At 46.6% G+C, this 27273-nt stretch overlaps 1 protein-coding gene across 1 annotated transcript in view; it reads right to left on the reverse strand.

Moving 5' to 3' along the window:
* Window positions 1-1119: 1119 nt before the first annotated feature.
* LOC146805680 (amine oxidase [flavin-containing]-like) overlaps window positions 1120-27273 on the reverse strand; it is a 291428-nt gene continuing 265274 nt past the window's right edge. Inside the window, exons 13-15 of the mRNA XM_085622954.1 lie at window positions 24275-24386; window positions 18661-18723; window positions 1120-5185 (exon numbers count right to left, since the gene is read on the reverse strand). Coding sequence (XP_085479080.1) covers window positions 5030-5185; window positions 18661-18723; window positions 24275-24386 — 331 coding nt within the window. The 3' untranslated portion in view covers window positions 1120-5029. The remainder of the gene's footprint in view (window positions 5186-18660; window positions 18724-24274; window positions 24387-27273) is intronic.

Below are 27273 nucleotides of genomic sequence, written 5' to 3' on the forward strand. Positions count from 1 at the left end.
CCCCGCATCCCAAGAATGCTGGCAGTTCCTAGCAGGCACTGCCGGTCTGATTATGATGCTGGATCCCCACCAGCCTTTCAATGGCTATTCACCCGCCATGGAAAGGCTGGTGGGGATGGACTTTTAGGCCCGTTGCAGGCCCCCCTTGAGCAGGGGCAGCTCGGTTTTGCACTTGGGGGGGGGGGGCACCTATAGTGCCCCCCCACATTTCCCTGCACCATGTGGCAGGCACAACGTGGTGCCTGCCGTGTAGTCCAGGGAAATGCAAAACTTGCATTTTTTCCATTGCGGCAGGTGCTGCAGCGAGCAGCATCCACCACAATGGAAAACATGGCACTTGCAGCCACCATAGTGGCGGCCACATTGTAATGCTATATGTGGGACCTCCGCCTTATAGGTGGGCTGTCCCCATCCCTGGGAAGATGGCAGATGGATAGAAGTCCATCTGCCATTGTAATCAGTCCCTATATCATTATTCACCTTAATATATATATTAGGTAACATTTGGGCATGTGTAAATGTACATTCAAATTCAACATACAATAAGGTGTAGCATGGTCTATTGGTCATGCTTCATCTTGGTGAAATTACACTTAGACCACGTGTATCATTCCAGAGTACCTTATAATGTCCACTTACAAGTACTTCGCTACTACTTGTGTTGTTCCATCAGTTAAAACAAGTCTCTTCTCATAATTGTGTACAGATTCAGTAATTCTCCAGATTAAATGCATTAAATATGCAAAATGTATTGGAATGGGGCACAACCTAATGATGCTCAAGAAGAGGTCATGAACATAAGACATAATGTATGACAACATTAGCACTACTCTTCTCTTTATATAAATAACAAAGAGGTTCCTATAATTGTCGACAAAGATGTTTCCTCAGAAGAGTTACACAGAATAAAAGTAGATAACTAAAAGCAGAAGATAAACATAAATATTTATTGAAAACACTATGCCAGGCAGCAAGGGGGTGCACAAGGAGTTCTGGGATAGGTGTGCAGCAATATTATGTTTTATTAACTTGCATTTCCAGAATTTAAATATTTGCTGGCAAGTCTGAAATCCTCATTGTACAATATAATATGAAAGAAAAAAGCAGCTCACAATTTGGTAGTTGTAAACAATCATCTATTTCCTGAAGAAAAAAATAACAGTCCATATATAGCATATTGTTATTTTTGATAGACCAGAACATTGTTCCTAATACACATTAAAGTCACAGGAAGGTAATTAGAAAACAATTTGCTAAAAATATCAAAAGTACAATAAAAAATTGAGACAATTTACTATTCAACATTTAAGCTCTTAAAAATATTAAGTACTTCATATTGTCAAAAATACTAGATTCACAATACATAATAATTGCAAAACTAACTTCACATATGTATGAGGTGGCATTTCAAACATTCAGTTGAAGAGGTATTAGCACATATCCATTATCAAATAAAATCAAAAACGAACATTAATTCCTTTTAGTTCGCATTTTATATGAAGTGCCAAAGCTGTTTCTATGGAGGTAGGGTTCAAAAATGGTCCCACGTTATGTGACTTGTTTAAAGAGACTGATTGTTTGATGTGTTATTGTAGGTAATTACTTGGGGGCACACTTGGAAAAGAGAGTGTCTCAATAGTAAAGATTTCACAAAACAGGATGTGACACTGCATAATCAGATGACAACTTCAGAGTTTTCCAAGTATGATCTTGGTATATTGCTCAAAGAAGAATAGTACAGTAAATAGAGGAGATAGGTGATCCCAATATTTGAAGCAACACTTTTAGTCACTAAGAAAATAATTTGTTTTCCTCATCTTTGTTTTACATTTTTGATTGAATATTTGTAATTATCGTTACATTTGTATGACATCACCCTTTAGCTAGGTTCCACCAAGAGATCACATCTACCAATGGAAGTGAAATATTTCAGACAAAAACTGTCTTACATTCAAAAATATCTTCAGCTTCACAAGTGTGTTCTTTAAACATGAAACTGTTTTGCCATTTTGCAGGCAAGAGGTATAAAAAATCTTCAATGGATGTGACAAGCCTCTCAGCGAAACTGACCCCAAATATCTACATGATAATATGAATTAAAAAAAAGAAAATTCTTTTTTATTGAGAGCTTCTTACTTCAGTTATGACTTTTTCGTCTGAAGGATCGAAGTCTAAGTCGTCCTTTCCAAGATCTGAATTTGAGTCATGCAGATCATGTTTGTTTACACAACACTTCTGTGTTTTTCTTAATTATAATTTCATTCCTGCAGGTTGTGCTAGGCATGAGGTACAGTTAATAATTTTTCATATAAAAAAATAGCATACAAACAGCATTTAAAATCACTATGAACTGAGCACTCCTTTCAAGAGGAATTGTGCTGTTTTGCTCAGACATGCAGTGTGCATAGGCAATACACAACAGGCACGTCTGCTGGTAAAAATGTGCAGCACATTAATGCTGCACTATGTTTGTAGTTACACAAAGAGTGATGTGCAGATTTGTTGCTTAGGTTTTGTACACTGAAAAGATAGGAATAAGTCTGAGAAACTCTTTTTCCTAAGACTTTAAAAAAATCATGACACTCACAACTGTTCGATGTAAGCCCACCCACAAGAGAGTTGGGTGGTGATGGGTTATCCTTTGAAATCTGAAACACTGAATCTTAGTAAGAGCCCATCTGAGGAGTTTGCTCTACTGATAAATTACCCAAAGCAGATCCATATCTACTAAGATATGAAGCATTCCTGCTCTCTCCATGCTCAGGCACCAACGCAGGCACCCTTGCACCCTGATGCAAGGGTGCCTGCATTACAGGCAGGATTGTTGATTGGTTTTGTGCAAGAAGAGACACCTTCCTCACAAAAACAAACCTCTGAGGCATTTTCCTCTTTGTATGTGTGAGCGGACTACCGTACACATAGAAAAAGGAAATAACAAGGAGAAATTAAGCTATTTCGCCTCATTATTCCCCTCCTCGGAAAGGGTAGCATTTAGAACTTCATCACAAAGCTAGATGATTTTCTCATACTAGCCAACTCTGACTATGGATTACCTTTAGGCATTTGTCATGGAGACTTGCATCTGCAATGAACGTGGCATCAAACAAGTCTTCTCTTGGACAGTGATGTAACAGGTGCCCTCCAATATTTGCCAATCAGTGCTGACAACTTTGAGGTAGAAGAGAGATTGGTGTCAATACCTAAGCAAACCTCTGCTGGATCTAAAATATATCAATTCTGCTGGGTGATCTAGTGAGCATTCAATCACTGCCCTTTTTAAAATAATCATTGATAACAATGCAACTCTCTTTGCATGCCCTGCCCATGCCATCATTTTGCTACAATAGATATGTAGAACTGCAATGTAATGCACTCATTTATTACTAACATATGATGCACATAAGCCAAATTGCTCCACCAAAGCCAACTTTTTGGTACCCCATCATGAGCATTCCCTTTTCAAACCATTGTTTTCTAATGTAGTGGTTAATTTGAAGGAAATGAAGACTGCAAATCTCAGTCTGCACTGATTTGTTAAATGAAAGCCGAGGACCAAGAACATGATGGCTACCGTACAAGGAGCAAGCTAGCAAAAATGTTGTCAATTTGTACTCCTGATTTCAAATGAAATGCATGTTTTCACTTTGCAAGACAAGTTGTGTATTGTAGAAATTAGGTCCTGCATAGTGCACCTGCCTTTTACTTGCAGCTCTGCTTTCCAACAGCATTACTAATCTCAATTTATGGTGCTATATTAGTACACATCGTCCAATTATCACTATGTAAAATTCCACAAGTCTGGCTTTAATCCATATTGATTTTAACTTTATCCATAATGATTGAAACTTAATCCATTTTGAGCTTAACTGTAACTGTTATCAATTTGAGAGTCACTGCTTTTTGCATTAACTTTTTAAAGCTTGGCTTAATTTCCAAAATATGTTTTATTTTTATAAAGAAATCCTAAAGACTTAACTTTGCTACGGTCTGTGATTTTTCATTGTTGCTTACAACAATATGCTGCTCTCTGTCTGGCCTCTTGAGTCAATTTGCGGAAGTGGTATTCTAGAGTACTCAAGCAGGGTGAGTGGAAGATAGGAAAACTAACGAGGTACTTAGAGTTCTGGCTTCTTTGCTACCACTCCATTGGATATGCAGTTCATACTTGTGTCACAACTTGAAAAGGATTAGTGGATTCACATACACTTTGCAAACACACAGTTTTCCAATATTGTTCTAAATTTTCCCTATTTGATTGCTTTCCGCTCTCAGTTCCCTTTGTTATATTGTTAGTATTTGTACACTACACAGCATACCATTTGTATGTCCTCTTAGGACTGTTTGCAACTTGGTGCATCATAGGGCTTGTGTCTGACATTACTGTGATAGACAGTACAATAGAAACTGACCTGAAACTAACTTATTTGAGACCATTATTTAATCTCTATGTTCAAACAGAGTCAGGGTGCACACTGAACGCAGCAATCTGGTGTACCATAAACTCAAATGTCTGAGCGATTTGTACATGCCTTCTCCTGACCCCAGAGAATGTGAAAACAAACATATATACAATACCACAGACGATTTAAGTCCACTTCAGGCTACTCCATAGTGTTGCACAGTTTTAAGATTTCTTTTTTTAGAACGATGTGCTTGTTTGTTGCCAGTGTGTAGCAGAATAGTTTGAGTACACCTGCCAAAGCATCTTTAGTAAAATCCGTATTTATGTACTTATACATAAACATATGTACAAACACATTCATAGCATGTAAGAATATTTTACAGATTTGTATACTATTGTATATTTGGTAAGTGTTGACATGTACCGTGGCACGTACATCTCAGTATTGTACATATTCACATAAAATGCACAACTCTTAATAGAGCTCAGACATTACCCACTCAAGCGTTTTAAAAAACATACAACAAAGGTTTTTGACTTCTCAGCACCAGTGCATTGGACATTGTTAGAAAGACGACTGAAAAGAGCAAAGGAAGGGGCCTGGAACTTGCACTAAGGTACTGATATTCAGTGTCGGACTAGCAGCCCCCTTTTGTAGGCGAAAAGCCCAATAGCAGCAGCTGAACCGAGTATAGTAGAAATTTCAGCCAGTCTCAGTAGCCCCTGTACAGACGGCAAGTTCCTCTCCCAAAAGGTTGTCGTGATTGGCAGTGATGGTACATCCTATGGAGAAAAACAACAGGATCATTTACACTGAGTGTTCAAATAGTAATGTGAATGTTATGTTCTGGAAATCAGATATTACCACTCTTAGGGCCAGGTTCACAAAGTGGTAAATTTTCGCCCAGAGTTCTATGATCGCACATGAGTGCAGATTTACTCCATTCAGACGAGAAAGCTTCCATAGTCACAGGTTTTGTTATGTTATGTTATGTTAAGTGATGCTTATAAAGCGCACTGACACCGAAGCTTCCTGGCGCTGGTAGACAGAACAGAGTGAGGGGAAGGTAGAGGAACAGAGTCTACGTGGGGGTGGGAAAGAGGTGAGTTTTTAGCATTTTCCTAAATTGGAGAAAAGAGGAGCAAGATTTAATAGAGAAAGGAAGGAGGTTCCAGAGCCCGGGGGCTAGGTGAGAGAACCGGCGTCCGCCGAATCTCTTAGTTTTGCTCCTGGGGATGATCAGCAAGTCGCGGTGGGCGGATTGAAGATTACGTGTGGGGCAGTGAGGACGGATGGTAGATTTTAGGAAAGCAGGAGAGGGGCAATGAAGTGCCTTAAAGGTGAGACAAGCCACCTTAAAGGCAGCCCTTCGCTCGACCGGGAGCCAATGCAGATTCGTAAGCAGAGGTTTAGCGGATTGCCATCTAGGTGTTCCATGGATCAGGCGGGCAGCCTGGTTCTGAACGATTTGAAGGCGTTGGGTCAAGTATTGTGGCAAACCGTGATAAATGGCATTGGAAAAATCCAAACGGGAGAGTACCAGTGAAATGACAGTTTGGGTGAGTGCTGCCGGCGGGAGAAGGTGGGGGATTTTACGGATCCTCCGAAGTTGGAACATACAGGAGGAAACCACCGCTCCCACCTGAGCACTAAGAGAGAGCTCGGTGTCGATAATGACACCCAGACTTTTTACTGATTTTGCTGGGACGGGGGGGGAGCCGAACTCCGGAGGCCAGAACTGTGGACCCCAGTAGGTGGCGCTGAGTCCGGGAAGTAGGAGCTCAGTTTTACCGGGGTTCAACTTTAATTGGTTCTGGTTCATCCAGAGTTGGATATGAGTCATGGCACCCTGGAAAGTTGTGATGGCATTAGGTGAATTAAGGGGGAAAATGATTTGGAGATCGTCAGCATAGTTATAGGTGACGATGTCCCATTTCAGAAGAGATTGAATGAGTGGCCGGAGGTAGAGATTAAAGAGAAGCGGGGAGAGGGAAGAGCCTTGGGGAACACCACAGGATGTGAGAGATTTTTTTGCAGTGTAAGGGCCAAGGCGGACCGCCTGTGTTCTCCCGGTGAGGAAAGACCTGACCCACTCGAGAGCAACGCCCTGGATGCCCGCCTGTCCGACACGGTGGAGAAGGATGTCATGGTCCACCGTGTCGAACGCGGCCGAGAGATCCAGTAAGACGAGGGCTTGGGGGTTTCCCGCGTCCGCGTTGCCTCTGAGTGTGTCAAGGGCTGCCAGTATAACAGCTTCTGTAGAATGAGCGGGTCTGAAGCCGGCCTGGGTGGGTACAAGATAGCCGGAAGATTCAATAAACCCGGACAGGCAGCGAGTGACATGGGCCTCCATGAGTTTAGAAAAGTAGGGGAGAAGGGAGATGGGGCGATAGTTCGATGGCTCCGTAATATCGGCGCCAGGTTTTTTTAGTAAGGGTACAAGGATAGCTTCCTTGAAGGAGGTGGGGCAAGTGCCGCTGCTGAGGGAGCTATTAAGTAGGTGTAAAATACTGTCAGGTAGATTGAGACATATGTTCCGCAGAACGGACGGCGGGCAGCAATCATTTGGGGAGCCAGATTTTACGCGAGTGGCTAGTTCCGTCAAAGAAGAGGAGTCTAGGACCGGAAAAGAAGTGAAGGACAGGGGATTATTGGGGGAGTTATCCAGTAGTAGCAGTTGGTGGAATGAGGGAATGGATTTTTTGATAGAAGAAATTTTTTCTAGAAAGTACGAGTTCAAGGTGTCGCAGGCCTCCTGCGTGGGAGTCTGGGCTGGTAGGGTCCTATCATCTGTGGTTAACTCGTTCATAACTCTGAACACCTCCTTAGATTTATTAGTTGCCTGGGATATCCTACTGGCGAAGTGTTCGGATTTAGCTGAGCGAATAGCTATTTTAAATTCTTTGCGAGCGGTCAGATAAGATTGTTTGGCTAGGTCAGAATAATCGTGTCTCCAGATGCGTTCCAGCTGGCGTGTTTTAAGTTTCCGGGCATACTCCTGGAAGACTTTAGTGAATTACATTTTTTTCAGGTAAAAACATGAACACATGTATTTTCGCTTCAGAAACCCTTAAGTGAAAATGCACAGGTACTTGATAACATTTTTTCCTGATGGAGAAATCTCTATCATGCCGGTCCACCAATTTTAAGTGAAGTTCTATTCCCCTACCCACGTTGGAAAGATATTTACTTCTCCCCGTTTACTGGAATACGCCGTCAACCATTTCCAGGTGAATGGGTCGGAAATTAATTTGTGAAAACCTACAAACATGAAAGTGTGTGGTATGCGCTACATTAGAGGGCATTCAAGGGTTGTAATAACAAGTCTATGACCATTCCCCGCCCATGCTCGTTGATTTACTCACCCAGAAATGTGGCTGACATCATTTATGAGTGCACAAACAACTTCTCTGTGTTTGAAACATGTTCACACTACTAAATAAAGCTATTTTATTATGAAATAGGATAACAATTTCAAATATCGCTAGGAATCGACCTATGCTGAAGAGTGTTGTAGTGTTAAGTATCAATGGAGTAAAACGTAATGCTACTGGCCCCGCAAACAATGGCAGTACAATAAGAAGTTGGTCACAAATAGCAAATAGAAAATTAAAGAGTAAACATAAAAAATTCTTTAAATAAGAGCATTCACAAGAACATAATCATGCGTCTGCAATAAATGCAATTTATTGACAAAAAATCTAAATCAATTGTCAAAGACATCACATTTGTCTGTCAATTTAGAAGAAAGGTACTCAGGTTGGACGGAGGGAGAAAATAAGAAGTGCGTTTGTGAAGGTTGACAGAAAGAAGGAAAGGTCATGTGCCATATATACATTATATATAGATATTAAAAACCTGTCCGGCCTACAACAGGCCAATCATTACAAACAAAACATGGGAATCCATAAGCGCTGAAAACGAATCTCAGTCGTTTATGCTTGTTAATGGAAAAACAGAAGTCAACATTTTGACCCCTTCCCAAAAACAAGGTTGTTGAATCCTTAGCATGGGGTCTTCATCAGGACAGAAAAATAGAGCACCAAATCCAAGCAAGAAAAATCAAGCTGGATCAAGACGTAGGAGGGCTCCTCAAAGCTCTTGGAACATATGCAAAGGTGCCAAAATTCCCCTTGGCGTGGGCCATCCAAAGGACTGGAAATAGACACTGTATGGATAACTCAGTAGTAGAGCCAGAGGCAGTGAGTCACCCGGCCATCAAATTACAGATCGGACCATGGGTCGGACGATCCCACAATCCCTAGGATCAAAACCTAGTGCCAAGGTGATTTTTGTCACCTTTCCATACATTCCAAGAGCTTTGGGGGGGGGGGCTACTAAACATTTCGGGGGGGGGCTAATTCTTCTAACAATAGGCAGGGTGGAGATGCAGGGGCTCTAAGAAGCGGGGAGAAACAACAAAGCTTTGACAACAAGTAAATGATCTTTTCAAGACCTGTGAAGTACTCGGTGCGGCTGCAATAAGATGGACGCCAGACCAGCCAGCCTACAGCAGCTCAAAAACTGTCTCTGTGTGTGCCCGAGAAGCTGTCTCAGCCCGGGCTGACACACATAACGGGGTGCTGAAGCCCTATGAGCCCAATGGGCGTTGCGCGCCTGCAAAGCACCATCAAGCAGTGACTAGCAGCAAAATACAACATATATAAAGCTTGTTAGACCTGGCACCATTGGCGTGGGTCACCCTTCCATTTTTGTCTGTGCCTCAATGTGTTTTTGTGTTGGTGTTAGCTGCTCAGGGCACTGTGCCACTGCCATCCAGTGCCACAGTGCAAGTGCTCCCTATGGTAAAATGTATTATGTGAATTGACTTCCACGTTTGGCATATTTGGTTTACTGTCAGTCCCTTGTAGAGTGCACCCGGGGTGCCAAGGGCTTGTATATCCAAATGCTGCTAGTGGGCTTGCAGCACTGATTGTGCCACCCACCGAAGCAGCGGGGTAAAATGTGTCTAGGATCTGCCACTGCAGAACCTGCGCGCGGTCTGGTACCGTCGCGCTGACTGAGCAAGTGTCCCCACTTGCCAGTCCCTAAACCTTCCCTTAACTACATGTTAGTCACCCCTCTGGTAGGCCCAAGCGCAGGGTGCATTGTAGGCATAAGGTAGGACATGCCCTGATGTGTGTGGCATGTCTTAATAGTGAATTACAGCCATTTCCGTTTTTCACTATTGAAGGCTACCTGCTCTCCATAGGCCAGAATGGGCCGCGGGGATCGCTACACGCTGTGACCCCAGTGGACTCAGAGAGCATGGTAGAAAGTCATGTTTAGTATGCCTGAACTCGGGATAATAAAATACATCTTTTAGAAAAGGTTATTGTAATATCCTGGGTTTGCAAATGCTACTTTTAGAAAGTTAGCCTTTGCGTGCCTGACCATCTCAGTCCGCCTCTGCTGTGGGTGTGTGCTCTGCCTAGCAACAGTACAGGAGCAGGGCTGGGGGATTCCAGGAGACAGGTTGGCTGCCAGGTGGTGGGTAGAGAGATTGCACCAGGATGGGTGGGAGGAGTACACCCTGACTCTTGAATAGACCTGTGCTCTGCCACCACAAAGCCAGCTCCGCCCCCTGTGGAGTGGCTGATGTCTCTGCCCTGCTGCTGAAAGGAAAGAGCAGAGTCACCCAAAACAAAGTACTCCAGAACTGGACTGAGCCAGGCCCAGGCCCCCTGGCGCTAAAGAACAAAAGAATCACTGTATAAAAGTAGGAGCCTGGCTCCTAAGAAATCAGATCCAGATTGAACCACGAAGGAACTCTGCCAGACTAGAAGGACCTGGAAGAAGCTGAAGGAGGAGTAACTTTCCCTGACCTGAGGGATCGCCCTGCAGTAGGTGCCTTGCTGAGGAAGGAGAGGAAAAAGACTGAAAGAGACTTTTGCACTTTGTTCTTCAACTATCTCCAAGGGCTTGGAAGAAGAGCTTGCCCCCTGAGCTGAACCCCAGGACCAGTGAGTTCACCGTGTCTTCGCTCGTCTGAGAACTCGAGCCGTGTGCTTTCTCCCGCCGGAGTGCTCTGCGCACCTTGCCACCCCTCCTAGGGCCGTGACACCCAGAAGCCTGGCCGCTTCCCCTCGCCGAGAGCCCCGCTCTGCCTGAGTCGCTCTGGACCCATCGAGTCTGGCCGCCCCGCTTCCCTGTCACCTGCCTGCCATTGGAGCGTGCCTGGTGCCCTCTCGCCCTCCCGCCGGATTTCTAATTGGGAAGTGAAATCAAGCCTCGGACGGCCGCCCGTACGTCGTAACGTATCCGGCCGCCCCGCTTCACCTCCCAGCCTGAGTCTGACCGTGCCGCCCTCCGCAGTGACCTCCCGCACAGTCCGTGTCGGAGGCCCTGGGCCGCACCTGTCTACCGAGAGCCGCCCGCTGAATTCTTGATCCGGAGACCCGCGAGGTGCAGAACCTGCATCTCCCCCGAAGACTCGTCCAAGCACATCGCACGTTCCCAGGTACAGTGAACTCTCTATCGGACTCGGGGTCCGCAACGTTCTGATTTCCCCATATCACTGTACCCCGGGTGCACTGCGCATCATCGTGACTGGACCGACTCAACCGAGCCCTGTGAAGCGCTTGTGATTGAATAAGTTACCAAAGAAAAGAACAGTGCCTAATTATCATCTCGTGGCTTCCATTTCGCAACCGTTATTGATGGTCTTGTACATGCCTGCGTAACAAAGAATCTTTTATATAAAGCATCCGTATTTTTGATACAACTTACGCCTGGTGTCCGTTTGTGGGGGATCGTTGTGATTTACTGTGTGTTATTGTAAATGCTTAACCGACAGCGCCCTGAAGTTTAGCCCTGACTGCTCGCGCCACACTACCTATAGGGTGAGCAGGGGTTGTTCTGAAGGGGTAATTCTCTCGCCCTGAATAGAAGAAGGGACCGCTGCTTGTCACAAGTACCTACCTGTGCCAACCAGAGGTTCCCCATTCTAACATTGGTGGCAGCGGTGGGATTTCGAATTTGCATTTATGATTTACATACAGTGAATTATTGATCACCACGTAGAGCAGACCTATAACACAGCCACAGATTGATTGACAGTTGTTGCTAAAGAAGAATCTCCACTCTAAGAAACCATGCCTAGCTCAGTCAGTGGAGGCGGAGCGTCCTCTATATTCTCTGGAGTTGATGACATCGATTGGGAGCAAGAGGCACTGAGGAAGTGCACAAATGATGTCCTGAAAGGATATCTCTCCAAGTACAGAATTAAGCAAAGTGGACTAAGCACCAAGGATTAGTACGTAAAAGCGTTGAGAGCCTGGCACGAATCAAAGTTCCCAGAGAATGCACGGGAGGTGATACCCCCAGAAGGTGTTTTTGAGCCTAGCAGAGGCCTGTCGCCAGAGGAGATGGCCGACAGGAGTGCTGCACGAGCACACGAGGTGGAGATGGCAAAACTGCAAATGGAGATGGAAAGGCAAAGACTGGCCATGGAGCATGAGGTAAAAATGAGGGAGTTGGATCTCAAGGCCAGGAGTTTAGACAACTCACCCTCTGGTGGCAGCAATTCAACAGAGTCAAGGGTGCACATTCCTAAAGATGTAGTCAAAGAATATTATAAGCAGGATGATATTGGGCAGTGGTTCAGGGCCTATGAAGTAGTCATGTCCTCCCACCGGGTCCCTGAGAAAGATTGGGGAGCGGGGTTGTGGGGAAGGTTCCTGAGTGAAGGGCGGGACACTCTGCTGGATCTCCCCTCGGAGGTCAAAACATCCTATCCACACATGAAGGAAGCTCTTATGACAAGGTATGGGTTAACTCCTGAATTATACAGACAGAGATTTAGGGATTGCACCAAGAAACCGGGCACCACTTATGTAGAGTATGTGACTTTTTTTTGCAGAGCGCTGGATGGTTGGGTGAAGGGTAGCAAAGTGAATGATTACCAAGGGCTGTTTGATTTAATTGCCTGGGAGCACTTGTCGGATAATTGTTTTCCTGAGCTACGCCAGCACCTGATCGATAGCAAGCTGACTAACCCTAGGAAGCTTGCTGAGGAGGCGGACCGCTGGATCAGCACCAGGGTCCACAAGGGTCCCGTGGGGGGCCCCGCCAAAGGTGTTCAGGGTCCCCAGCAGAAGAGTGGGGGGGACAAGGGTAAACAGAGGGAGTTCTACAGAGGGCCCCAAAGTAATTCCCAAGGGAACCAGGGGAAAGGTTCTCAGCCACCCCCACCCCCGAAGCAGACCGGGGCCCGACAGGTAACCCTGTTCAAAGAGGGCCCCTCAGATGTTACAAGTGTAACAACCTGGGGCACATTTCCGTGGATCCCAAGTGCCCCATGTATGGTAAACCAGCACTCTCTGGTGCTCCACCCCCCAAGCAGGTGAATAGTGTAGCCTGTGGGAGGGAGATAGATGTCCAAGGGGCGGGGGATCCCGTACAGATGACCCTAGTCTCATTAGGAGACAGTGAGATGGTCGCTGAGGCCCAACTGCCCCCCAATACTCAAAAGTATGGGCAGTGGGTGACCATAAATGGCAAGAGGGTGGGGGCTCTTAGAGATACAGGAGCCAGTGTGACTGCTGTCAAGCAACACCTGGTGTCTCAAGAGCAGGTTGTCCCACACGCATTCTGCCGTGTTGTCAACGCCAACAACACAGAGAGTCAGTGTCCAATGGCTCAGGTTCCCTTTGAGTGGGGGGGGTCTCTGGTACTCTGCAAGTGGCTGTGAGAGAGGCCATGCCGTTTGATTGTCTCCTAGGCAATGATTTGGAGAGCTCCCCTTGGGAAAAGGTGGAGAAGACAACTCACCTGCGGATGGTGGGCTTACCTGATTGGGCGTGCGTGACCACCCGGTCAATGGCAACCAGTAGGGGTGTTGAAGGAACCCTGGAGCCTGAGGGAGAGGCCCAGGAACCGGCCTTAGAGAGAGGGCGAGGGAGGCACGGGAGCCCGGCTCCTGAAGTTCCCACGGCCCAGGAGGAAGCAGACCTTGAGGGGGATGCCCTGGAGCCTACCGGGGAACAGATAGCCGAACTGGGGGACCTGCCTGAGCTGACCCATTGGCAGCAAGAAGGAGGACCCACCAGGGAGGAATTCTGCAGGGAGCAGAAAGAGTGCCCCTCTCTAGAGGGTATGCGGCAGCAGGCTGCAGCCCAGGCCAATGGTGATCAGTCCGGAACTCACTTGATCTACTGGGAGAACGACCTCCTATACTCCGAGCCTAAGGTTGCTGAACCTGGGCAGCCCGTGCGCTGGTGGTACCCCAGAAGTTCAGAGCCTTCCTACTGGGGCTGGCTCACGACGTACCGTTAGCAGGACATTTGGGGCAGGACAAGACCTTTGAAAGGCTTGTCACCCACTTTTATTGGCCCCAAATGCGCAGGAGTTCTGACACTCACTGCAGGACATGCCAGACTTCCCAGGCAAGTGGCAAGAGTGGAAGGAAGCTGAGAGCTCCACTCCAACCTTTCCCTGTGGTCAGTACCCCATTCCAGCGGGTGGGGATTGACATTGTGGGGCCACTGGACCCCAAGACAGCCATGGGCAACAGGTTTATCCTGGTCTTGGTGGACCATGCCACCCGGTACCCTGAAGCCATCCCTCTGAGGACAGTGACGGCCCCCGTGGTGGGACGGGCACAGATGGAAATGTTCTCACGAGTAGGATTCCCTCTAGAGGTGGTGTCTGACAGGGGGACCAACTTCATATCTAAATATATGAAGTCCCTGTGGCAAGAGTGTGGTGTGACCTACAAGTTCACCACCCCTTACCATCCCCAAGGAAACGGGTTGGTTGAGCGCTTCAACCGAACCCTGAAGGGCATGATTATGGGTCTCGAGGAACCCATGAGGCGTAAGTGGGACGTCCTCTTACCATGCCTTCTCTTTGCGTACCGCGAGGTGCCACAAAAGTCTCTATGGTTCAGTCCCTTTGAGCTTTTGTACGGCCACCCAGTACGAGGACCTCTTAGTCTGGTCAAGGAAGGCTGGGAGCAATCTCCCAGGAAACCTCCCCAGAATGTATACAGTTACATGCTGGCTTTCCGGAACCAGACTAGGCATTTCAGGCAACTTGCTGAGGCAAACCTGGAAGCCAGCCAGGAGGAAATGAAGCGGTGGTACGACCAGAATGCCACTCTGGTTGAGCTTCAACCTCGTCAAAAAGTGTGGGTCCTGGCCCCTGTGGAGCCTTGTGCACTCCAGGACAAGTGGACAGGACCCTTTGAGATTGTGGAGCGCAAGAGTTCTGTCACCTACTCGGTGAACTTGCGGTCTCCTAGGAACCCCTTAAGGGTCCTACATGTCAATCGACTGAAGCCCCACTTGGAGAGGTCCGAAGTGGGCATGCTCTTGGCCACCGATGATGGGACGGAAGAGGAGTCTGAGCCTCTTCCTGACCTCTTGGTAGCCTCAGAGCGAGACGGGTCAGTGGATGGAGTTAACCTCTCACCCACCCTGACCCCTGAGCAACAGGGTGACTGCCGCCAGCTGCTGGGGCAGTTTCCTGACCTGTTCTCCCTGGTTCCTGGTATCACAAATTGGTGCGTCCATGATGTGGATACAGGAGACAGCTTACCTGTGAAGCACAAAGCCTACCGGGTAACTGACAAGGTCAGAGCCTACATCAAAGAGGAGGTCTCGAAGATGCTTGCTCTAGGGGTGGTTGAGTCCTCCAGCAGTCCTTGGGCCAGCCCAGTGGTCTTGGTCCCAAAGGCTGCAGCGCCGGGTGCCACGCCCGAACTCCGGTTCTGTGTGGACTACCGAGGACTCAACTCAGTCACGAAGACTGACGCGCACCCCATCCCCAGAGCTGATGAGCTCATCGATCGGTTAGGGGCTGCACGGTACCTCAGCACGTTTGATTTAACGTCTGGGTACTGGCAGATCGCCTTAACTGATGGGGCCAAAGAGAGGTCCGCATTCTCTACACCAGATGGGCATTACCAGTTCCGGGTGATGCCCTTTGGGATGAAGAATGCCCCTGCCACCTTCCAGAGGTTGGTCAACCAGGTGTTGGCTGGGCTGACCGAGTTCAGCGCCGCATACCTGGATGACATCGCAGTGTTCAGCGGCGCATGGAAAGAACACCTGCAACATCTCTGGGAAGTGTTGATGGCGCTGCGCAAGGCAGGCCTCACGATCAAGGCAAGCAAGTGTCAGATCGGGCAGGGTTCAGTGGTGTACTTGGGACACCAAGTAGGGAGCGGCCAGGTGGCGCCCCTCCAACCCAAAGTTGAAACCATCCTGGCTTGGGAGCCCCCAAAGACCCAGACAGAGGTGAGGGCCTTTTTAGGACTCACAGGGTACTACAGGAGGTTTGTCAAGGGGTATGGCAGCATCGTTGCCCCCTTGACCGAGCTGACTTTGAAGAAGCAGCCCAGGTTAGTGATATGGACTGACACCTGTCAGGAAGCCTTCGACACCCTGAAAACTGCCATGTGCACGGCGTCCGTGCTCTTGGCTCCTGACTTCTCCAAAGAGTTCCTGGTGCAGACGGATGCATCAGAGCATGGTGTAGGGGCTGTTCTCTCACAGATCACTGAGGAGGGCTTTGACCAACCAGTAGCCTTTATTAGCAGGAGGCTACTTCCCCGGGAACAAAGGTGGAGTGCGATAGAACGAGAAGCATTTGCTGTGGTCTGGGCGCTGAAGAAGCTAAGACCCTACTTGTTTGGGTCTCACTTCCGGGTTCAGACCGACCACAGGCCCCTCAGATGGTTGATGCAAATGAGGGGTGAGAACCCAAAACTGTTGAGGTGGTCCATCTCCCTACAGGGTATGGACTTTACGGTGGAGCATCGCCCTGGCACGGATCACGCCAATGCTGACGGTCTGTCCAGGTTTTTCCGCCTTAGTGATGAAGAACTCCCTGGGGTAGGGTAGTTCTCCCCACTTTTCAGCTGGAGGGGACACGTGCTAGACCTGGCACCATTGGCGTGGGTCACCCTTCCATTTTTGTCTGTGCCTCAATGTGTTTTTGTGTTGGTGTTAGCTGCTCAGGGCACTGTGCCACTGCCATCCAGTGCCACAGTGCAAGTGCTCCCTATGGTAAAATGTATTATGTGAATTGACTTCCACGTTTGGCATATTTGGTTTACTGTCAGTTCCTTGTAGAGTGCACCCGGGGTGCCAAGGGCTTGTATATCCAAATGCTGCTAGTGGGCTTGCAGCACTGATTGTGCCACCCACCGAAGCAGCGGGGTAAAATATGTCTAGGATCTGCCACTGCAGAACCTGCGCGCGGTCTGGTACCGTCGTGCTGACTGAGCAAGTGTCCCCACTTGCCAGTCCCTAAACCTTCCCTTAACTACATGTTAGTCACCCCTCTGGTAGGCCCAAGCGCAGGGTGCATTGTAGGCATGAGGTAGGACATGCCCTGATGTGTGTGGCATGTCTTAATAGTGAATTACAGCCATTTCCGTTTTTCACTATTGAAGGCTACCTGCTCTCCATAGGCCAGAATGGGCCGTGGGGATCGCTACACGCTGTGACCCCAGTGGATTCGGAGAGCATGGTAGAAAGTCATGTTTAGTATGCCTGAACTCGGGATAATAAAATACATCTTTTAGAAAAGGTTATTTTAATATCCTGGGTTTGCAAATGCTACTTTTAGAAAGTTAGCCTTTGCGTGCCTGACCATCTCAGTCCGCCTCTGCTGTGGGTGTGTGCTCTGCCTAGCAACAGTACAGGAGCAGGGCTGGGGGATTCCAGGAGACAGGTTGGCTGCCAGGTGGTGGGTAGAGAGATTGCACCAGGATGGGTGGGAGGAGTACACCCTGACTCTTGAATAGACCTGTGCTCTGCCACCACAAAGCCGGCTCCGCCCCCTGTGGAGCGGCGGATGTCTCTGCCATGCTGCTGAAAGGAAAGAGCAGAGTCACCCAAAACAAAGTACTCCAGAACTGGACTGAGCCAGGCCCAGGCCCCCTGGCGCTAAAGAACAAAAGAATCACTGTATAAAAGTAGGAGCCTAGCTCCTAAGAAATCAGATCCAGATTGAACCACGAAGGAACTCTGCCCGACTAGAAGGACCTGGAAGAAGCTGAAGGAGGAGTAACTTTCCCTGACCTGAGGGATCGGCCTGCAGTAGGTGCCTTGCTGAGGAAGGAGAGGAAAAAGACTGAAAGAGACTTTTGCACTTTGTTCTTCAACTATCTCCAAGGGCTTGGAAGAAGAGCTTGCCCCCTGAGCTGAACCCCAGGACCAGTGGGTTCACCGTGTCTCCGCTCGTCTGAGAACTCGAGCCGTGTGCTTTCTCCCGCCGGAGTGCTCTGCGCACCTTGCCACCCCTCCTAGGGCCGTGACACCCAGAAGCCTGGCCGCTTCCCCTCGCCGAGAGCCCCGCTCTGCCTGAGTCGCTCTGGACCCATCGAGTCTGGCCGCCCCGCTTCCCTGTCACCTGCCTGCCATTGGAGCGTGCCTGGTGCCCTCTCGCCCTCCCGCCGGATTTCTAATTGGGAAGTGAAATCAAGCCTCGGACGGCCGCCCGTACGTCGTAACGTATCCGGCAGCCCCGCTTCACCTCCCAGCCTGAGTCTGACCGTGCCGCCCTCCGCAGTGACCTCCCGCACAGTCCGTGTCGGAGGCCCTGGGCCGCTCCTGTCTACCGAGAGCCGCCCGCTGAATTCTTGATCCGGAGACCCGCGAGGTGCAGAACCTGCATCTCCCCCGAAGACTCGTCCAAGCACATCGCACGTTCCCAGGTACAGTGAACTCTCTATTGGACTCGGGGTCCGCAACGTTCTGATTTCCCCGTATCACTGTACCCCGGGTGCACTGCGCATCATCGTGACTGGACCGACTCAACCGAGCCCTGTGAAGCGCTTGTGATCGAATAAGTTACCAAAGAAAAGAACAGTGCCTAATTATCATCTCGTGGCTTCCATTTCGCAACCGTTATTGATGGTCTTGTACATGCCTGCGTAACAAAGAATCTTTTATATAAAGCATCCGTATTTTTGATACAACTTACGCCTGGTGTCCGTTTGTGGGGGATCGTTGTGATTTACTGTGTGTTATTGTAAATGCTTAACCGACAGCGCCCTGAAGTTTAGCCCTGCTCGCTCCACACTACCTATAGGGTGAGCAGGCATTGTTCTGAAGGGGTAATTCTCTCGCCCTGAATAGAAGAAGGGACCGCTGCTTGTCACAAGTACCTACCTGTGCCAACCAGAGTTTCCCCAATCTAACAAAGCTCCCAATCTAGTCCTTCTAGGAGGACAGCAGAAGCCGCCCTGAGCATCCCCCATGCTTGTAGCCCACACAAAGTCACCAATAACAAAATTAACTCTCACCTTTGACGGAGGCTCAGGCACCCAGATCTCGTTTTCTGTGATCCTGCCCATACTGCACAGTATCTGAAAGCAAACAGGTGCCCAATGATTATTGTGTGTTCACCTTTAATAACACCAATCACATTGTGTAGCCAGTGGTGTTTCAACCAATGGGAAAACATTCTGGGATGCAGTTCTGCTGTGCTGAAAACAATTGTGTGTTCCGCAAATGCAATTAATTCATTTATAAGAATACTTATATTTCATAATACTTTCACTGCACCTATAAGCATGTGAAACCGCATGGCATAAACCAAACACGCAGAACTGCTGCTTGAGAACAAGATGACATTTGTTGTCATTGCTGAGAGGGGGAATTGGTCTGAACTCTGCACTGAATTCTCTTACATTTCTTAGACTAAATAAGACTATTAAGTTGTAAATGTTGTGGTTCTGTTCCTATTGCCATAGCACAGTTTATGATACTTGATACATCAGTTAAAAAGACTAAAACATGACACGAACAACAATTACAGCAATGTCTAGACTTAGCTCTGCTGTGATGAAAACTGTAGTAAGATGTTGACACTGAAACATTTTACTTTAATTTCCCTCTACAGTGTAGAACGTGAAAGTGGGCCAGCATCTACACTGAATATAAAAGTAACCAAGGCTCTTCTTTCAGTTCCAGTTTATTTTGCTTTGTACCATTTACTTGCATGTAGCGCCACCTAGTGTTCTGTTCCCATCCAGCGTGCAGAGTTTTCAAATTAGGTTTTACCATCAGAGCTGACAGGCAAACAAACAGACACACTAGCCTTGCCAAAAACACACACCAAAAGCAATGGTGAGTTTTGCTGTCGAAGTCTCTCTGAAGTTAAGATGGGGAACCTGGGCTGTCTGGGGCAGTTTGATTAACTATGGAGGCGAAGCAACGACGTTGTGAATCTGGGTCTTTCTGACTGACCTAATGGTCTCTGTTTGGCGTCTACTCTTTTGTTTTAGTACTCTGCTACCTACTTCTTATCCATTTAACTAAAACGACCAAAACGCAATCACTTTCATAGGCATTTCTAAAAGAACACTCGTGAAACTGAGAAATTTCCTGGCTTCTCAGGCAAGCCTGACCTCCCCAGGGGTGGTGTGCTTACATGTCAGGCTGGCACATTGAGAATAATGGTAGCTGGTTAGGTTGGTCAGGGCTGCTCAATGAGTTAGTGATGCTGCACAAAAAAGCCAGATCCGCCTATTGTGACTCAGTGCTTAATTTGAGCCTGTGGTTGCAGGTGAGGTCCAGGACTAGGACCTGTGTTGACTGGCAGACTTTGAAAAGGATGGTGTGCAAGCTTCAATCAAGCACAAAATAGAGACTAAATAGGCATCTCAGGTGCAAACTTAGGGGCATATTTACAAGCCCTGTGCACTGTCGGAACATCACTTTTTGTGACGTCCCGATGGTGCACAGGGCTTAGCCACCCTGCATGGCTTTTTATGGCCTTGTAGATATGGAGTAAGGCAAAGCAGAGCAAGCCGCTGCCTTGCCTTACTCTGTGTCATAGAGACGTTCCATGGGTGTTGCTTTGGGTGTTTCCATGCAACACCCATGGACTTTGACGCTGCCCCAGAGTTACAATATCTGGTAAACCTGGGGAAGTGCCAAAACCATGTGCCTCCCTAGAGCAGACATAAAGAGGAGAAATGTTTACATCTCTCCTCGTTTTTTCCCCTTTCCTTTTCATTTTGCAGCACACATAGAAAGAGGACAACGTCTCCACATACTATTTTTGGTGCAGGAAGGTGTCTCTTCCTGCACTAAAACAATCATGCCAACAACACAGACACCCTTGAACCATGGTGCAAGGGTGCCTGCCTTGGCGCATGGCTGCTAATTGTGGGTCGGCTGAAAGGACAGGAATGCACCTTATCTTGTAAATACTTTCCATTCCTGCCCTCTGGATTTGGTATAGGCAGTGCTTAATTTGTAAAATATTAGGTGCAGGTGCTCAAAATATTTTTAGGAGGCGACACCCACTTCCCAAAAACATTCTTTGAAGCATACATGTTAGCCCCCTGTGCTACTGGTGAGTTCAACTTTGCACTAAACAAAACTCGGGTCCCTCTGCAGCAGGAACATTAAACACCACGTCATCTTTGACTTACCAAGGAGTCACTGACAGTGGTGGGTAAATAATGCCTGCTGCCTCGGGATGGTCGATGTAGCTGTAGTCTGTGGAGTCATTGGCCGTGACTGGCATTGCCCTCAGCAACCCTTCAAGAGCAGGGGAGGGCAACACATGTCAAGAATGTCATGGATGTTCCTTACTTGAATTTCTCTGGGGACAGTAGCAATTCCTTGTGGCTTGGGCTGGCTGCGCTAGGAATCTGTAATGAAAACATTCTGCTTCGATCAACAGGAGTGGGCACCTAGTGTGTAGCACAACAGAAAACAGCGCCAAATCCACGTGAGCTGGGCCCGGCCTGCGCAGAGTAGATTCTGTCTCCGCCTCCATGTGAGAATGCACCGGATCCACTTGACCTAGAGGCTGAGGTCGGTCCTCAACAACAAGACAGATTTTCTCTTTTATATCCGGTGCCAGACATTTAAAAAACAATGTGTGAAAGACACACTACAAATCCCCTGAGGCGATCACCTTCACCTTTGATCTCCGAGGCAGCTAAATCAAATTTGTGGATGCCGATGCACAGCAGTGGTTTTCTTATTCAATTGTGTGCAGGCCGCAGGTCTTCATTGCGCATGCAATTTGGCTAGATGTAAGTGCGTGACTAATACATTTTAGCGCGGTGATACGGACACCGGCACTAAAATGCATTAGTCGAATCCCTAATGTTTGTTACTTGGCAGGGCTGCCCAATGCCCAGTCAGGGGAAAATACAATACCCCCGGCCCTATGAAATAAATGCCGGTGTTGAGCACCGGAAAGCACCGGCACAAATTAAGCACTGGGTATAGGGCAGGCAGCAAAATGACTTGCGGAGCTGCCCTACGCCAATTCTTGATAAATATACCCCTTACTTCCCACACACACACAAACCACATGTGCAGCGCAAGCATTATGAGTTAATTTAATTTTCCCTCGTGGTCTTCTGTCACAATCTTCCCCCCACCGGGCCCATAGCTTGTACCTGCACGAGCTGCAGCTATTTAGGTCCTCAGACCAGAAGCAGTGGCCAGTTGACAGTTCCATACACTTCACACTCAAAGCCCTCAGAGATACCCGCATAGGTATTGACACCTGGGCCTTCCAGTCATGGAGTGAGGTTCCTTCATTGGTTCCCATGGCACAGCATCCCATTCTGCACTTCTGATAGAAAAGCATCACCCACATTCAGAGTCTCAACCCACACACTGGGGAGAGTACCATCCCACAAATAGTCATCCAAATGGCAATTAGCTGGAATTTTACCATGAAATGTATACGTCTGCGCTACAAATGCCTTTTCACACTCACAAACAACTGCACTTGCCATTTATCAGAAACTTTTTTGCAAAGTTATATTCAGTGAATCTACCATGCTATGAAACACGCACGGTCCCTAATACATAACAAGAACATATCTGTAACCAGATGCAAAAGTAGAAATTGTCCAAGGTAAAGTTCTATTCTGCTATTTAATGCTGTACAAAGGGCCTGATTATAAGAATTGGTACTATTTATTGCACCTGATAAATAACGATACTATGAGGTACGCTGTTTATCGGGTGCGATAAGTAGCGCCTATTATGAGTTTGTGGGGAAAACATGCAGATTTTGGTGTTTAACACACCAACAGCTGCATAATATGGTAAATACCAAATTTTGGAAAGGTTTAACCTGCCAAAATTTCACAAGTGTTGAGTTATTTAACACATCTGAAAATTATCGGATTCCTTATATACCTTCAAACTCTTATTTCCTACCCATGTGTAAACAGAGGTTTCCGCAAAGGTCGGAATTAACCAACTCACTTGTAATCAGGACCAAAGTGTCTTTACTGGGCACTTCTAACATTGAATGCAACTGTGTGAAGGGCACCGCTGCCTTCTCAGGGAGCACACATCACATTTGGACAACATGTACGGGAGACCATGAGCCCTGGTGTTGTGCATTGGATAGGGTAAGGCCAAGCCTTCACGTCTTTCTTAGTTGTATCTCAGAACATCATATACAGAAATATCTTCTGACATAAACATTGTCTCCTAAATATCATTTACAACACATCGCCCAGCTGGCTGTCGATTGTTACTATTAACTCTAATGGTGCGATATTGGAGTAAATTATATGGGAAATAATATTATGTTGCAATATATTCTGGTACCACCCTTTCTAGCAGTGTGCAGTGGACACAGCAGACGTGTATGGTGCAAAAAGAGAGCGCATTCTTGGCCACTTTTTCATGGTGCTCATTGTCTTTTGGAAGTCCCCTGGTTGGCTTCATCGGCTGTATGGAAGTTGGTCCTCTGCTGGCCAATGTGTATGTCCCAGGAACACATTAAGCAGTATGGCTAGTGGTCTTCACTGTTCTAAAACTGATCTTCATGGTAAACCAAGAAATATGTTCACATAATGGAAATATTTTGAGAAACTCTTTTGAAGAATCCAGGTTAATAAACATAAAGTGCTAAATTAACAATTAGGAATAAACACGTACAAAGAGAATAATACAGGTGCCAGCAGTAAGGCTTAGAAGAAGGCCTTTTGAGGCTGTCCACTTACTTAAGGCAAACATGGCCCTCTTATGTCAACCACTGGCACCTAACATCAGAGGAGCCCTTGTCTATACACTGCAGGAGAGTCCTCATTCCATCGAAACCCAGAGTGCAAAGGGAAAAGAGAAATGTATACAATGATGCACAACATACTTGGAAGCATCTTGGGCATCGGACGCCAGACAAAGCAATGACAAGACACTGGGAGCACAAAAACGGATGAGATGACGTTTCCCCAGTAAATGTAAACAATGGATGTAGAAACCACAACCCATAGCACAGGCAAGGAGTTTGCAGTAAGAAATAAGAATGAAGGGCGGTGGCATGATATCTGCAAAAGGGTATTACCTGGTGTCAGGTGCTAGACAATGCAAGTGCTGGTGCTATTCACTAGAAGGGGTCAGGGCCAGAAAGGGGATTGTAACTGAGATAAAGAGTGTGGGTAGCTGGGAAAGTCCAGGCTTTATTTCCTTAAACTGAGTGCCTGAACCCACAATTACATTTTTCATGCTAAACATTGAAATATATTGGTCACAAGCATTTTGTAAAATTTTGTAGTTAACGTAAGTAGTAAGGTGTACCCAAAGACAGGAACCATGTGCACATGAATCCTGAAATCATGAATCACTCATATACTGGCCGTCCTGTCTCTCATCTATGCTCTGTTGTGGATTGATTGATTTGTTTTTTCTACAGTTCATAACACTGACTCACTAATAAAGTGTACACAGCTTTTCAACACACTGCTCTTTGGCCAACTTTGTCCCTCTCACTGTCCGGCTAACATCCCATTTTCTTGAGGTGGGCCAGGCCAAGTGTAAGGGACAGGTATGGATAAGGACAGAATGTATTCTTCATATGCACAGACACATCACACTTTTTTACCATTTCTTGCAGCTACAATTGTCTGTGAAGCTTTCTATTACCTCTCTGGACGCCCTCTCTCCAGCTTGGACTGCACCCTCCATGTACCCACTCCACTCGGTCGCCGTTTCCGTGCCTGCAAAGTAGATCCTACCAACTGGCTTGCGAAGGACTCTTAAAAATTAACAAAGAAAATGAACAGATAGATTAAGGCGCGTCTACCACGTCAAAATATATGGCAAGCTCATTCATTCAAATAACGTACACATTTATTTTCATAGTTACATCTATTTCTATGATCTGCACTAGATTAGGACATTGCTTTTAATCAAGCCTTTTAAATGTATAGTGTGGATTTATAGTGTGTGTCCATCAACAGGGAAAGAAGTATTAGAACACATTAATATAAATTATCCTGTAGTCTCACTGGGCTGATCAGTGCCCTATATGCACCACCCTTAAATAATGCTTGGGGTGTGGAGGTCGTGGTTTATAGCCTGTCTCATTCCTTGGTTTGAGTTGGGAAATTGTCTAAGTCTGTTCTTTGCCACCGGGCTAAGTAGGGTGACCAACTGGCATGGGTGCAAATTCAGGACGGTACGTGTAAAAATTCAGCACAAAGGGTCAAAATTCAATACGAAAATTCAGGACCGAAGGTCAAAATTCAGGACAAAACTTCCGGACGAAAGGTAAGTTGTACAGATACATCAGAGGAAGTTGCGCGATTGTATAAAAATAAGTAAATAGATAACCACTTAAGTACAAGTCAAAATAAGTTTATATTAGGTTGAGACAATCGTGCACTTCACGTTTTTTTGGTATGCACGCAGCTTTGAGCAACTGTGCAGGTCTTTTTGTGGTATTTCATATGATAATAATCTATTTATATGGATACTGCACTGGGTTGTCCAGTCTGATATTTTGTTTACAACTCATGGTCCTGAGCAGGCATGTTTGGTGAGAGATGTGGTAAGGAAGATCTGAAGAACAAACAATAGACTTTGTTACTAGCATCTCATATCTGAGTGCCATTATGAGACATAAAGCTGCATGCATAGGTGAATTAAAGGGAGGATTGCTGTAATGAACCCACTTTAGGGAACGCATTATGGGTATTTCAGCAAGTGGAACTTAGAATATGGAATCTGACTTTGCTTATGGGGGCTTCGGAGAGAGTTGCACTAGCTGACGGAAGTCACAAAGGTGCTTTTCCCTGCAGCTTATTTTTGATGCCTTTCCTATTTCTACATACACTATATACATCTCAAGCACAGCTCATGGCACTATGAGGCTCTCCCTAAAACCTTACACCTAAAACAAAACATGCATACATTTACAATTACTAGTGTCTAGTGTAACATTCGAGTAGCAGTTGGGTGTCACTCAAAATGTCATATGCATGATGTATAGATCCCACACATAAGCACAAAGCAAATACAGAATAGTAACACATAGGCAAGGGAGTAGCCAGAACATTTAAATACTTCCCACTTTGAACTAAAGCTCTTACAGCACCAAGAAAGCAACGTATGTCATCACAACCCTCCCCAGAAGAGCTCTCTTGTCCAAGGATCTAGCAATTCATCATTCCATCAAACCCCTGATATCCACCATTCCAAATTTACATTCTGTCATCTATTAATTCTTTCATCCATCATTCAGTCATTCACCATTCACTCTGTCCTTCCATCAGTGTGCCCATCCATATCCAAACCTTTTCAACCATTTGCAAACCTATCCATCATCTATCCTTCCATCCATCATTTCACTCATCCTTCCATCCCTCCATCCACTTGTTCACTGATCCATCCATCCACCCTTTCACCCAATCCATCCTTTCACTCATCCATCCACTCTTACACCCATCCATCCATTCACTCATCCATCCAAACATTTTCCCTTTCAACCAAGCCATCCTTTCACTCATCCATCCACTCTTTTACTAATCCATCCATTCATTTACCCTTTTACCCATCCAGCCATCCTTTCACTTACTCACCCATCCACCAAGCCACTGATCCACCCACTCATTCAAATTTTCACTTATCCATCCATCCTTTCTTCCAGCTCTCCACCCTCCCTTTCACTCATGTATGCATTCTTTCACTCATCCATCTTTATATTCTTCTTTTCACTCATCCAGGCACCCATTCACCCATCCATTCTGCCAATCATTCATCCATGCTTTCACTCATTCATCCATCCATTCATCCTCCCTTTCTCTCTCCATTCCCCTTTCACTAAGCCGCCCATCCTTCCATGCACCCTTCACCCATCCACCCACTCATCCATTTAATTATCCACTCATGAATCCATCCATTGACCCTATCACTCATCCATCCTTTCACTCATCCATCCATCCTTTCTCTCATCCTTCCACCCTTTCACTCATCTATCCATCCTATTGTCCATCTCCCCTCCATTTCACTCACTGGTCCATCCTTACATCTACCCTTTCACTCACTCATCCATCCATTCTTTCACCCTTTCACTTATCAATTTATCAATCCATCCATCATTTCTCTCATCCATGCACCAATTCACTCGCCCATCATCCACTCTTTCACTCAACCATCAATCCTTTTACTTATCCATCCCCCTTTTACCCATCCATCTACCCTTCCACCCATACATCCATCTATTTACCCTCATCCATCCTTGCACTCACGCATCCATCCATCCTTTCTCTTATTATTCATCCATTCACCCTTTCACTCATCCATTCATCCTTTCACTAATCCATCCAGCCATTTACCCACTCTTTCACTTATTCACGAACCCACCTTTTCACATTAATTATGAACTGAGCCTTTGTATATTGAGTTGCAGACAGAAGAGGCACATAAAGACCTTCATCCTTGCTGTAGATCCTAAAGCAACGGGTGGGGTGGGGGAGGGTTCACTATGCCCCTGCACATAGGCAATCTGAAAACTTTGAAGTCATGAGTCATGCATGATGCACAGTGCCAGGACTTGAGGTGCCTGTGACATGGTGTTGTTTCCAGGGCTTTAAGTAGGACGAAAAAACTGGGGGTCTCTCCAATCAGTGTGTCTGATGTAA

This window comes from Triturus cristatus, chromosome 8 (genome assembly GCF_964204655.1).
Source record: "Triturus cristatus chromosome 8, aTriCri1.1, whole genome shotgun sequence".
NCBI classification, from domain to species: Eukaryota; Metazoa; Chordata; class Amphibia; order Caudata; family Salamandridae; genus Triturus; species Triturus cristatus.